The 14,233-nt window shown below is 37.6% G+C and overlaps 1 protein-coding gene across 1 annotated transcript in view; it reads right to left on the reverse strand.

The window, feature by feature from the left end:
• LOC104836629 (potassium voltage-gated channel subfamily KQT member 1-like) overlaps positions 1–14,233 on the reverse strand; it is a 504,398-nt gene that overhangs the window by 467,246 nt on the left and 22,919 nt on the right. Inside the window, exon 2 of the mRNA XM_010575314.1 lies at positions 12,451–12,541. Within this exon, the coding sequence (XP_010573616.1) occupies positions 12,451–12,541 (91 nt within the window). The remainder of the gene's footprint in view (positions 1–12,450; positions 12,542–14,233) is intronic.

Here is a 14,233-nt window from a genome sequence, read left to right on the forward strand (position 1 = left end):
TAAACTGGGCTTGTACTACCTAATACCTCTGCTAAAGTCAGTAGCAGTGTTCCATTATTCTGTGCTTGTCCCTGTTGTCTGGGGAAAAAAAATTAAAACACACACCTATAATATTCTTTGCTCAGTCAGGTGGAAGCCCTTAAACTAATTTCATCTTTGTATTTTTTTCTTTTTCTTAATTCTAGCCACTGCATAAGTCTTTTTTTTTCCCCCACAAAATAAGTCATAAAATGATACATAATCATGTTTATTCTATTCTTAGTATAACTCCATTTTATTAATTTTATTTAAAATATGAAAAAAAAAGCTTAAAGGGAAATATGTATGCAAATAACTTCCATCCGTATCTAATTCAGTCAAATAAGAAACTTGTGGAAAAGCCATCAACTTTTACCCAAGAATGTCATTGATGACCAAATAAAAAAATGCTCACATTAACACAGAAAATCAACATTTTATACAGGACCGTGTGTAAATGAAATATACAGCCTGGAATTTACAATGTTCCAGTACGGTTATGGATAACTGCATGGGGGAAGCAGAAGGGAAGGAGTTCAGCTGGAGTGATTAAAGTGCACACATGAAAAAGACAAGTATTTTCTCAGCTGCAGCTGTGTTTTAGGTGGAGAGCACACACAAGGCTCTCTTCACTTTTTTTATTGGAATATTTAGGTGCTCGGGTAAAAAGAGGAAGTGGGATGGCTAAATGAATAGTGTGTGCTCACGAAGATTCAATCAAGGAATGGCAGCTCAAAACAATGAAGCCTCAGAAGCAGGCATAAAGGTTTAATAGTCCAAATGTTTGCACACGTGTACTTGTGTCCAAAATTTAATCTGATAACCTGTCTTCAAGGTTTTCCCGTCCTCAGAGTTGAAAATGTCAATTTAGTGACCTGTTTAGCTTAATAGTTACTCAAATGCTATGAAAACCTACTGATACTGAAAATACTTATTTTCTACCATCATGCTTGCTCTTATAAAGGTGACAGACATCATATGTGAAAATATAATATCCAATATATGGAAGAAAAGATGCCAAATGCTGCTAAGTGTCCTACAGTATCATTAGCTGATTCAGACTTAGATCTCTTAGATGAAACCAATGCACTTAATGTTTAAAAGTCTGTTGTTTGGATACAAATGGATTTGTCTAACACTTCTTAAATGTTCTATGCACTCCTGATAAATATGCTGAATTTACTGACTTCATACCAGGAGTATCTTTATCTTTCAGTTTATTGACATTTGCTATCTCTTGTACAGAATGAAGTCGTACACTAATAAGGGAAGCACACGGTGCTCTAGTCACATTACCTGTGACAACTACCATTCAATTGAGTTGGGTGAGCTGGAGAGCAAGATTTACTTTTAAATTCTATTTAGGCAGGCAACAGTTTTTCTACAAAGAAAATTAACTACAGTCTCAATTATTTTTGAGCAGGATATTTTCTAGAATTGCTTAATTCAGAAAGATACTGCTAAGCAAACAATCAAATAATGAATCAAGAAAATTTAAGAAGTTAGCACCTGAAGTTCTTCATTTCTTTATAGATTCACCAGTACCCCACAGGAGCCTTCCAGTTCCCCAAGAGCATGTCTTGAAGCCTGACCTGAAGGGACCACTTCTGGTAGGAGGGGAAGGGTTTAGCTTTACTCCTGGACTGGAATCTATCCAATGTGAATATCCACTTCAGAATTGTAAATAACCATGTCCATGTTTCTTAACCTTTTGATTTGGAAGAGTCTCAAAATTTTGAGGAGAGGAATTGGAAAAATCCTGCATGTACCTCTCCACCTTCCTCTCACTCCCAAATAAGAAATGTTTCTCTAGTCTTTTGGACCACATTCTGAAACCACTTTGCACAGAAAACTCTATAGAGCTAGAGTAAGAAGTGAGTAAAATTTGACTAAGGGCATTATGAGTTGGCCCTTTGTTAATTCGTCTCAGCCATACTTACTGCACAATGATTTTTAGATAGCAGAAAAGCACACAGTAATCATCCAACACAGCATGTTCTGTACTGCATTAGGGCAACCCACAAGGTAATATAACCCACAAGAATAATTGTAGTATAATTCACATCGAGAAGATTGAGTTACACTTGATTCCAGAAAGACTATGGCAACTCAGCAAGATCACTTAGCAGACAACTTAAGCTTATGGAAGGTGTTGAAAGACTTGTGGACTCATTTTTTTCCTAAAATGTTTAATGTATGAAACAATATTCCATATCTATTTTAATTATGTTTTATATTATAATAATATAATATTACTGATCTATTTTTTTATCTTCCCACAGACCAACAAGAAGCTCAGAAAGAGCTTGTTTTCTTTCTCACAGGTTTACAAGGAATAAAAGAATAGAGCAAATGCTTTTGAGTTATGTGGTTATTTTTATTCAGATGTATTCTACACTAACATAGTCTGACTCTTCCATAGTATAAAAGAAATAGTGTATTTTTCTACTGAAGCAGTTTACCTGTCAGCGCCTTTAAGGGATTGTACACCTCATTAACACCTACTGTTACACAGGCAATATACACTACACAAATATCACCAAATGCCACTAAATATTATGGGACCTAGTATGCATGTGATAATCTGTAAGAAATCCATTATCATCTGTAAGAAATGATCTGGTGAAGCCAGCCAGAGGAGTACCTGTGAACTTAATGTGTTAGACTATCAACATATCACTTTATTAAACAGACCTGGAGAAGGACCTAAGTGCTAATGCCATGTGGCAAAGCACAGATTTAGAATTGTAAACTGGCAAAAAAGTAAGAAATGTTTAAAAATTCCACCATTTTTACTTTCTAACACCGGTTGCTTTGATGGGATGGAGGAAATGCCCTCAAACCTATTAGAATACATACACTTCACCATAAATCGTAGAGAAGACTAAATAAAGCTTATAGAATCGCAGAATGGTTTGGGTTGGAAGGGATCTTAAAGATCATCTAGCTCCAACCCCCTGCCATGGGCAGGGACACCTTCCACTAGACCAGGTTGCTCAAAGCCCCATCCAACCTGGCCTTGAACACTGCCAGGGATGGGGCATCATTATATACCATGCAGCCTTGTTTCTACTCTGCTAACAGATTAAAGATGACACAGCATTTTATGACATGACTACATAGTTTAAATGGGAGAAGGGACAAAAGCACAAACAAAAATAAAGGAACAGGAGAGCTCCTCCACTGTAGACAGGAAGAGTGTGTCCTCTTCTAAAAACACACACTTTGAAAATGGTGTCATCAACTCACTCCTTTCAAAAAAGAAAAGCCATCCTGACGTCTAGCTCAGAAACAGAGCAGTGAAATACACACATGCCTTAGCTGGCTTAAGTAACCCAACTGTCACTTGGTACTCTGAAGTTTGGGTACTCTGAGAAGCCTAGCCTATATATACAGCAGGACGACGTGTTCATGGCACGTGATGCAGAAGAAATCATTATATAAAGCCAAAACAGAGCAATGACTTCAGGAAAGCCACAGAATAATGTGATCTATCTGCAGCCTTGAAGTCTTTCATGAGATCCCCCCCCGCCCCCGCTTAAGCCATGACTCCTAAATACAGCCACTACATGAGCCTCTCTCCTGAAAAGCTTAAGCAGCAGCTGATGTGGAAGCTCCTAATTTCACATCTCAGCCTTTTCTCCAACAGGAATTGCAAACAGAGGAATGTTAATTAAAGCTACATGCTAAACGTAGTCACTACGTGAGGATTGCTAGCAACCAAGTAGTGTGAGAGGGCAGTGAGGGCCTACAACAGAGACAGGTGAGGACCCTGAAAACAGAGTCTTTAAGGGTATTGTGTACCCTCTAGTACTCTACTGCTATGAACTACAGGTGTTAATGTGTTTGGAAGATATGCTGTTGTTTTTTCCAGCAATGTCAGAGGAAAGCGGATGCGTAACGTCTGTCTCCCAAAGGAAGAGGTACCACAGGAGCTGAGCTCATCTAGAAAAACCACTGGAATCTAGGATCCAGCCCTGCTGAAACAGGGAAGGTGATCCCAGCTGAAACACTAAGACTAGCCACCTTGTTTGTGTCTCTGCTGCAGAAAGCTTCTAGGACAGCACATGCCCTTTGAAGTCTTATCCCATAAGCCTGAGGAAACTATGGTAGGAAACCACCCATCGGGAGAATATGATTAGAATGTAGTGACCCCTGGTGAAAGCAAAAGACCAGAAGCACTTTACCTATTTTAATAGATAATAGTTTTGTGAGAAAGCCTTCCTTTTGTGCATTGGCAACAGACCACTATCAGAGATACAATGCTGAAATAACTAAGCTTTTTGTCCAATCAGGTATATCATTTCCTACACAGTTTTGCCATTATCACCTAGTCTGAAAATGTTGCAGCAATTTCACATTTGGATTATGTATGTGCTCTGAATTGGAAAGCACATTAAGATAAACAATATTTCCTATTCCTCCTTCATTCTAATAGCAATGACCACAATATTAAATACGTCATGGCATACAAGTAGAAATTAAATTAATAAATTTAAATCAATATGCTTTATAGCAAAACCATTCTATTTTCTCAGTCAAGAACACTCTTGGTATTCTTAAATTTAAAAAAGCAATTAATATCAAGATATTAAAACAGTGATAAATTTCCTCTTTACCTACAACACTCTGTCACGATACAAATAGATGATTTATTGTGTTCTGTTATAGTGTGTAAAAACATCATGTGTCTGATAAAAATAATACTTTGTTCTTGTTTTTAGAACAGCACAATTAGTGAAATTACTCCCATGAGCTAAGAAACTCTTTTCGCACGGTCTTTTACAAGAAAAATAAAAATCTGTCTTTTGTAAACTACCATGGTGACCTCTCCTGGTAGAAAAGCATATGACCTCTAACCATGAAAATTCAATCAGATTAATCCTCAAAGGAGGAATTACACCTGGCCCATTTTATAGTTTATCTTTTAATGCCATATTCTTAAAGATCTAGATGCCATTTATAAATCAAAACTGACACACAAACTACTAGATCATTAAGAAAACATTACAGCTTCCTGCTGTATAGGCAAAAGCCTATACAAAAGGCTTTGACAACTTCTCAAAAACAATTTTTCAACAGAATCATCTTAAAATAAGATAAAATTATAACTGTATATATTAGGGAATTAAAATTTGGGACAAAGTGGAAAGATAAAATGTTACCTAAAAGTGACACAATGAAGGAAGACTGAAAAAATAGATGAACATAAGCATATGCATGGTTTGCTGAAAACAGTTTTTTTTTCCTTTTCCGGCATAAACTTTTTAAGTAAAAACAATAATTCCTATAGTAACTTTAAGTAAAAATACTCCTATACACTTTTTTTAGTTTTAATCTCAGTTACTTGGCTACTGTGATCTTGGACCGAGACAACTTCAAGGTTTGCCTATGGTCCTGCAAAAAGTCTCTGCTAATACATCAGCAACTCTTTGAAAATAGCTCAAGACATTCTTTGCTTTGAACAACCACCCAACAATACTAACTAGTGAAAATATATACATTAGTTGTATAATATGCACACACACCTAAAAGAAAGCTTTATATATCAGGAAGAACACATGTCCATGTAAGTTTGATGACCCCCCAGAGAAGAAAGTGGCTGAAGAAGAAGCATAACTTTAAACACTACTGTAAATAAGATTTTAGAGGATCATTCTTAGAACAAGGAGTATAAAAGGAAGACTTACATACAAGTTACAAATGTTAAAAGTCGAAAAGAGCAATTAAGCAAAGCAGAAGGTTTTGTAATGAAAGACTTCATAAGCAATCAGCACTGATTTAATTGATCTGTTGAACTCACAGGGCAAATTTCAACAAATGAAAGCAAAAAGAAGTAAAATGGTTAGAACTCTAGGAAATATGGTCAATGGAAACAGAGTTGACCCGTGACAGGAATCCAAGGTAATGATAAAAGTGCATATATTTATTTTAAGAACAAGTAGATTAAAGACAACTCTAGTATTTAAAGACTAACTTTTTCTTCTTTTAATTATTTATTAAGCCATCTGTAAATGCATCAGTGAAGGACTGAAGTATGAAATTACTTCAAGCAGGTAGGGATTCCAATTAAAAAAAAGAAATAATACTATGCCTGTTCTCTTAATTTCTTAGAATATGCATTTTTAAAGAATTTTACATTAAGAAAAGAATAACAAGCAACAGGTAAGGATGATGGAACAAAAGAACAGCTGTCAGGTTTTGCCTTCTTCAAGATGAACACTCTTCAAGAGCCAGGTTCCTGTCAGAAAAGTCCATGTGGATGCAGCTCTGCAGCTCAGGCAGGAATCACAAACTCATTCTGCATTCAGTCACACATTATATAAGGAGCACTTATGAAAACCATTGGGAAGGTAGCAGATAAACACAAGTAATAATTAGGAGTCAATTCTATCAAAGACAGAAAGTGAACAGTGTTGACTCAAGATTAAGTATTGACTGTAGGAAATCCCATAATTACTGCTCTTGACTTGTATTTGGAAGAAGCTATTAAAAAGGCAAATGAACCCCATCAAATATCTCCATGAGTGCCAAAAGTGTCTAGAGAATAATTAAGTAGGGGAAAAAAAAGACAGCTATTTAACAGGTTTTTCCTTCCTTGTTTTTACCAAAAGTATTAATCCATTTTTTTTAAAGGAATTTTAAACCAATTCCAAAAATTCTGATGCTCACATGCCTGTTGGGAACAGGCTTTACCACATGGTCCACAAAAAGGCAAGAAAGCCACATTCCCTCCCCTACCCTCAAATTGTTACTCATAGAACATACCATACACCACAGTTATCCACCTGCTGGTACTCAGCCATGGCATGATAATTTGTGAGGCTGTACCTCAAGTTCATAAACACCACCCTGGGCAAGAATATTTCAGAAACTTGCTTTTAGTATACAATAGAATAAGTTCTCTCTTTTCAGCAATCCCAGTTACAGAACTGCCCATAGTCATTCTTCACACTGCTCTTTTGGCTCAGCACGCTGCTCAGTTTCGCCAATTCGTTCTGGTGATCAAAATGGAGGATTTCTTAAGAAGGTACCTGCTCCAATATTTAGGGCATGCGAAACTGGAAGAAATGGACAAGGACATCAGACAGGGGCTTTAAAAGAGGCATGCCAGACTTCTTCCAGAAGTCAGACATTAAGGACTTAGTGCACCAAATCATGATCTGACAACAGGCCACTAAAGGTGACATGATGGTGGAAGTTCGTCACAGATCACGTGATCAGGATAAAAAGGGAGACAAAGTCATCTTTAAACAACTCAAGAAAGTTTCTAGATTATGCCCTGGTTCTTATAGAAGACTATAATTCAGCTAGCACCTTTTCAAAGAGCAACACGGTGAGATGCAAGCAATCTGAGAGGTTTCTGGAGTGTTTCAGGAGTAACTTTTAGATACAGTTATTGAGTGGGCAACTGGGAATGAAACACAGCTGGATTGCTGTTTAGATACACAAGGAAAAATTAATTGGGGACATAATAATCAATGACAATGCCTTGGATGTAGCATCCAAGAAATAATGTAATTCAAGATCCTAAAGGGAATACAGACCCTACACTTCAGGAGAGCAAATTCCAATTATTCAGGGAACTGATAGGTGGGATCCCACGGGAGACAGCTCTGAAGGGTCAACAAGCTCAGGATAGCTAGCAGGTCTTTAAAGACAACCTCCTCCAAATACAAGGAAGTGTTGAAAGGTAACAAGAGAACAAGGGAAGTGATTATCCCCCTTTACTTAGCAATAGATTGCACCTAGAATGCTGCACCTGGTTTTTTTCCACCACTACAAGAAAGACTTTGATAAACTGGAGCAAGTTTTGCATAGGGCCATCAAGGTGGTCAGAGTGTTTGGACCACATGCCCTATAAGGAGAGGCTGAGGGAACTGGACTTGCTCAGCCTGGAGAAATGAATGCATGTGGGACCTCTGAGCTGCCTGTCAATACATACAAGGAGGTAATTGAGAAGATGGAGCCAGGTTCTTAACAGCAGTGCATGGCAGGAAGATGAAAGAAAACAGACCACGGCAGAAGAATGAGACAACAAACGAAAATTGAAAGAAGGGAGGTTCGTACTAGATATAAGGAAAACCTTCTTCACTATGAGGGATGGTCAGGCATTGAAACAGGCTGCTCTGAAAGGCTATGCAGTCTCCATCCTGGGAGGTTTTCAAGATCTAATGGTATAATGCCCCGAGCAACCTGGTCTGATCTCATCATTGACCTTGTTTTGAGCAGGAGGTTGGACTAGAGACCTCCTGAGGTCCCTTCCAACCCAAATTATTTTCTGACTCTATGAAAAGAAGAAACCACCAAGGCACATGGTTTGAGAGTTCTGTGAGATTCAGCATTTGCATACTATGACAAGTGGAGATGCTATTCCCTCCCATTATGCAATCTGTAACTTGAGTGGCCGCAATTATTTTGGAAAACCCTATTTGCCCTTCCTTCTTGGAAAATTCCAGCATCTGCAGGAGCTGAAGAGAGGGGCAGGCGCTGCAAGTTTAGAAGGCAGATGGTAATGTAGTATTGCCTTAAGTGTTGCAAATACTTTATTGACAACTGTGGCCCATTCCATTGTGCTTGTTTCCGCAGACAGTGTGCAAGAACTTTCTCATGCAGCAGATCCTAAATACTGATGGATAGACAAGTGAAAAAGCTCCCAACAGTACAGATCCAGGACCAAGGAAAGCCAGGGAAACTAGAGATTCCTTTTCATACCACACTACATGTAGCAATCTGAATAAAAAACAACTGCGAGTGCATTTAAGCTTTGTGGATTGTGAAATAACATGTACATGGTTGTTCTACCTAGAAGTCTTGTGATTCATTTTAAACACTATTTGAAACTCTAAGCTTCTCTCTGCAAGTATAAGAACTTCAGGAGGAATTATGTTCTTGACTATCTATTCTGTTGGTGTTTATCAGCATGATTCATTGTGCCAGTGCCACTGTCACTTCTCTCATTTACTGAGTTGCTAAATAGTCAGAGGAGAAAAAAAAAAAAAAAAAAAAAAAAAAAAACCAGGAATTAACAATGATCATACAATGTATGTACACTAGATTATCACAGACAGCTGGCAAAAACCCTTCCAAGAGTGGCAGTGAATACACAAAATATTTGGTAGTATGAGAACAAAAACGTCCTTCAAATGACAGCATTTACAAGTTCAAGACAAGCAATTTTACCGGTCCTACTACCACAGAAGTAAACTGATTTTACCACAGTGATAATCAGATGGAAATTTACATGTTGTCTTTTCTTCATAAATGCAAAGAACAGAAGTTTCCTTTAAGCCCAAGCAAGGACATCAAAATAGAGCAATTTACAGCATTTGGGGAGGCATAGCATCAGCCTGTATCAGAAGCTGTGGCTATGCAACGTCTTCAATAGTCTCAAAGATGACAGATTGGCCTTAACAGTCAAACACAGGGACAAAGAGTCATATTTTTTTTCCTCCAGAATTCACTTGAATTTTCAGAGACTTGAAAACATATGTTTGGCGGGGGGTGGGGCGCAGCGAATAAGGGTTTGAGGCTTTTTTTACTTTAAGTTCCAGCAACTGCTTCTTCAGCCCCCTTTTTCCATTCAAACTACAAACACTGCTTTGGAGGGCCTTCTTAATATGGTATTCTCTCCTTGGCATATTCACATAGCTCGTCTGAATGATGATATATTTCACACTTGACAAGAAATTATCTTACACCACCCAGATGTATTAAGAACATTAAAAAATTTAGTCTTTAAAACACAAGACTTTAGTGGCTTAGGACACATCTGCAGTTACATCTGTTACTAATGTGCCATATCTACCTCAGTGACACATATTATCCAAAATTATATTTGACATATCATCTCACCCTATCTAAGAAAATACAAAACACTTAAGCGTCTAAAAGTATCAAATGCTATTCTTCTTGTCAGGCCTTACCAACTTTCAACATTACAATTTTGAAGTTGATCCTTCCCAACTGTTAATGTACCTCAATATAACGAAAAGCAGTTTTTCTACAAGTGGCAAAATACCACAAGCATCACAGACTAGTATTTATTTGCTACTGACACACTAACAGGGCTATGCAAAGAATTACAGGTTCCTTCAGTTAGGACAGAAACAAATAAATTTCATTTTGAACTTGATCCAATAGATGTTTTGGTCCAATTTTTTTTCTCACCATACTGGCAGTCTCCACTGTTCTCAAATAGTTTCAAGAGAACAGAGTGGCATGGAAGGCAGAATACATATGCATGTGTTTTCATATTTTGGTGAGAGAAACTCTCTCTGGTTCCATGAACAGTCAACTATGGTATGAAATAGATCAGAGTAATGATCTATTACAAAGACAGCAATGACCCCCAGGCTTCTGTGGGGTTAGCACTCTCCTGGGTAAAGTGGGAGATGCAGTTTGAAATTCCTTCAGGTAAAGGTGGGGAGAAGTGCTCCAAACAGGAATCTAACCATTCAGCTACTAGAAACAAGAAACCTCACAACTCTGTGAAAAAGAACTAATTCAATTAGCTCTAAAGCAATATTTCAAGTGTTGTAACTGAAGTGAATTTATTTCAGAGCAAACTGTAATACTTACAGTTTTAAGACAAATGCTTTCTAGGCAAGTGAATCTACAGTAGCCAGCAGAACAGCTAACCTCTGTGTTGGCCATTTCTAGGAAGGAAGCTCAGGAAACAGCAGGGAGGAAAATAAACTCAAGAGAGGTATCTATCCTCCAGGGTAAGGCTGTAACACAAGGTGGCCAAGAAATTGTTCCAGCACTGCCACTGACTATGCATGATTCATTTGTTTGACAATAACATCACTTAAAAATAGCTGGCAGTGCTATGTGGGCACTATGTGAACCCCATATCTGTCTTCATCTAGTTATTTTTTGTCCAACAATAATATGTGTCTGTACATGCACATACCATCTGCACAAAAACAATCAGCTAAGCATTGAATCCTTGCCAGTATTACTGTTTGGTGGTGGTTATACTGAGCTATAATCACTCTAAATCCTTCAGTGAGTATAAGACTATGTATGATTGGCAGAATACTGCACTTTGCTTGACACTGAATATGGCTTAAAGGCCAAGCAACATTTGTTACAGGATTAACATTAATCAAAATCCCCAAATAACTAGGGATCCTAATGATGGCTTAGTCAATGGCATTCAAAAGCTGCATATACTAATGTAGTCTAAGCCACAGGAAAACAAATAAGTAAGTAACTGATTTTTATTTTCAGACCAGATGGAAAACCCAAATCCATCACATTAGAAGTCACCACTTGGCAAAAAAAAATTACAATAAGAATACTGAGATTATCACACATTGAGATCAGAGGATGAGTGGCTGAAATACAGATATTGTACGCAACTGTTTAAAAGTGGTTTACTCCATTTTTATCAAGGATGCTTCATTGCCATTCTTAACTTTCTACAGGTGAAGAGGGGCAGGGGGGAACAGAGAAGGAACATTGTGTGGAGTCCTCATGAAAATTATTTGTATTTTTATTTCCCACCTACCTCAAATTAACACTTAAAAATTTTGTATGTATGTTACAACAGTTGTTAGATGGTTGCTGGATGTGATTTCACATTTTTAAGAGACTTAATAGCTCAGGACTGGTAACATGGTTCAGGTACATTTCATCGGTAAATTAGCCCCTCAGTCCAGTGATAAAAAATTTTTTCCCTGGCTACTGTGAAAACAATAAGTCACTTCTGTATACCTCCAAGTGAGCAGATTTTTCTATCACAACACCTGTTGTTTAAATTACTACTTAAGATCCTAACATCAAGAAAAGGATATTAGATAAGCAGCACAATGTCTTTATGCTTTTACAAAATACCAAGTACAAAACTTAATGTATGCTCAAGAAGAATCCAACACCCTAGTGGATTGCTAACAGCCATAACAGTTAACAAGCACCAACTTCAAAGCCAAATCACTGATGCATAGAGGTGTGATAGAAGCTCTTCCTTTCTGTTCTATATACTGGCAAACTACTCCGACAGAAATCACTTAGCCCCTGAGATTCAGATACTTCTGAAGAGCATGGTCCTTGGCCAATTTTTTACAATAAGACTTAGAAGAAATGTTTCAAAAATACATTCCTGCCTATACAATATCCTGTTCCACACTGCATAAGACTGATGAACACCAGTTGTCTACTATAAGAGCTACAGGGTACAGTTTGATACCTTATGAAAAGCAAGAATATAAAAACTGTTAATCTATCAAGTACCCTCACAGTTTACAGGTCTAGAAAATAATCATCCCCATTAAACTATGACCTTCCTTTAATGAAAGCAGGTAATATTTTAAATGTCCTAGTAGCATGCTTTGCATGAGGATTTTAAACAGTTATCTCCCTTGTTCACCTAAAGCAATATAGATTTAGTCAAATTGACTAGAGTCTTTTACAAAAAAGTTCACTTACCATCCAGAAAAGTGTTCCAGTGGCAAATTCAGAATAATGCTCTATAGTAGACAGTACACTGAATATTAAACAAATCAGCACCAAGAGAAACCTGCAAAAAGAAAACAGTGTTTAGTGACTCATCAAGTTGAACTGCAAATCTAGATCTAGTTTTAGCTCTCATTCATATAACTTTTTTCATCACAACTATTTTGTGTTTAATCAGTTCATTCTTCCTAGTCAAGTGAATATCATCATTTTGCATTCAATAACTTTCAAGAAACATGGAATAAAAATGACAGAAAGGCTGAACACAGTTAAATAAAAAGCTGAAACTCATATTATCAAGTATGATTTCCCATAGAAGCTTGTCATAGTGAATGTTCCATGTTTCACTGATTACTATATAACTTATGTGCTGCAGTAGAAAGGTATCATAATTGATAATGCATTCATTAAAGTAGAATTAGACATAGGACTGGAGTGAGGAAAAGTAATTTCAATGAAAAATGTTCCATTGAATACATTCCATGAATTCAAAACATACATAAATACAGAAGAAATAGCTACTACCACAGTATTTCTAGTATCACCATTCAGATAAAGAAAAAAATTCAAGTCTCAAAATACATACTCCTGCCCCCTAAAATAGTTTTAAAAAGCAAAATTGAAAAGTCATGAGAATTGGAAAACAAAATGCACAGTTGAATTTAGTTGATTAAATGCTTAAATGCTGGCAGAATACCCATTACTTTGATGCATACTATGTCTCAGCCATCTTTCCACCATTGGTAACATGTTGAACATTTAAAGAACTGGTGAAAATAAATGATGTATGAAGAACTCTGACAGACAGATCAGAAAGACAGACTTCTGATATGTTTGCACGACAGTTTTCACCATCTCTTAAGGTCATGCAGAAAACAAGAGAAAAGTAAGAAAACAGAAATTTCTTCCAATAACAGCCAGAAACATACCCTCTTGTGTACCAGCCTTTCCAGACGTCATTTCCTCTGATTCCATGCCAAAAGGCTGTACCTAAACTCCTAAACTCCAAACCAGCAATTGAAACCTTAACAGTCCTGCATGTAATGAGAAATTTTTCCAGTGAGAAACCCTTCTAAAGAAGATAAACACTACTGACGAGGCTAATTCAAAAACTTCAAAGCAAATGACAGACTATCAGCCCTGGTGGCTGTACTATTAAAATTGTGAGATTTCAGCAAACAGAAATGAACACACTAATTACACTTAGTGTGCTTTGGGTAGCTTTCACATGAAAAATACAGGAGGAAGAGCTTATCGGGAAGGGGAAAAATTCATGTGCAACCTAGAGACCAGTGGCAAGATAATTTCTTAGGATTCTATCCAGGGACTTGGCCTGGTCAACATTTTTACCAGTGTTCAGAATAGGAGATGAAATGCACCTCACCAAGTCCACACATGACACCAAACCAGGGGCTCAGTCAATAAACCTGAGGGCAGAGTCACTGGTTAGAGGTGCCTGGAGAGGCTAAGGAACAAGCCTACAGGAATCTCATAAAACTCAACATGAACAAATGTCAAGTCCTGCACACAGTACGGGGCAGGCCCAAACCCACGTCGGATGAAGACTGCCCACATCTTGAACTGCATCCCCTGTAGCCCTGCCAGCATGTGAAGGCCAGTGATGGTTCCCTTTTGCTGGACTACACCTGGGGTGGTGCACACAGATGGGGCCCCAGGGTCCAGCACAGAGGTGACAGACCGGAGGGAGCTTGGTGGAGGGCAAAAGCAGCATGAGGACAACCCTCACCCAGCATGA

The sequence above is a fragment of the Haliaeetus leucocephalus genome, unplaced genomic scaffold, assembly GCF_000737465.1.
Source record: "Haliaeetus leucocephalus isolate CR32 unplaced genomic scaffold, Haliaeetus_leucocephalus-4.0 Scaffold473, whole genome shotgun sequence".
Classification (NCBI taxonomy): Eukaryota; Metazoa; Chordata; class Aves; order Accipitriformes; family Accipitridae; genus Haliaeetus; species Haliaeetus leucocephalus.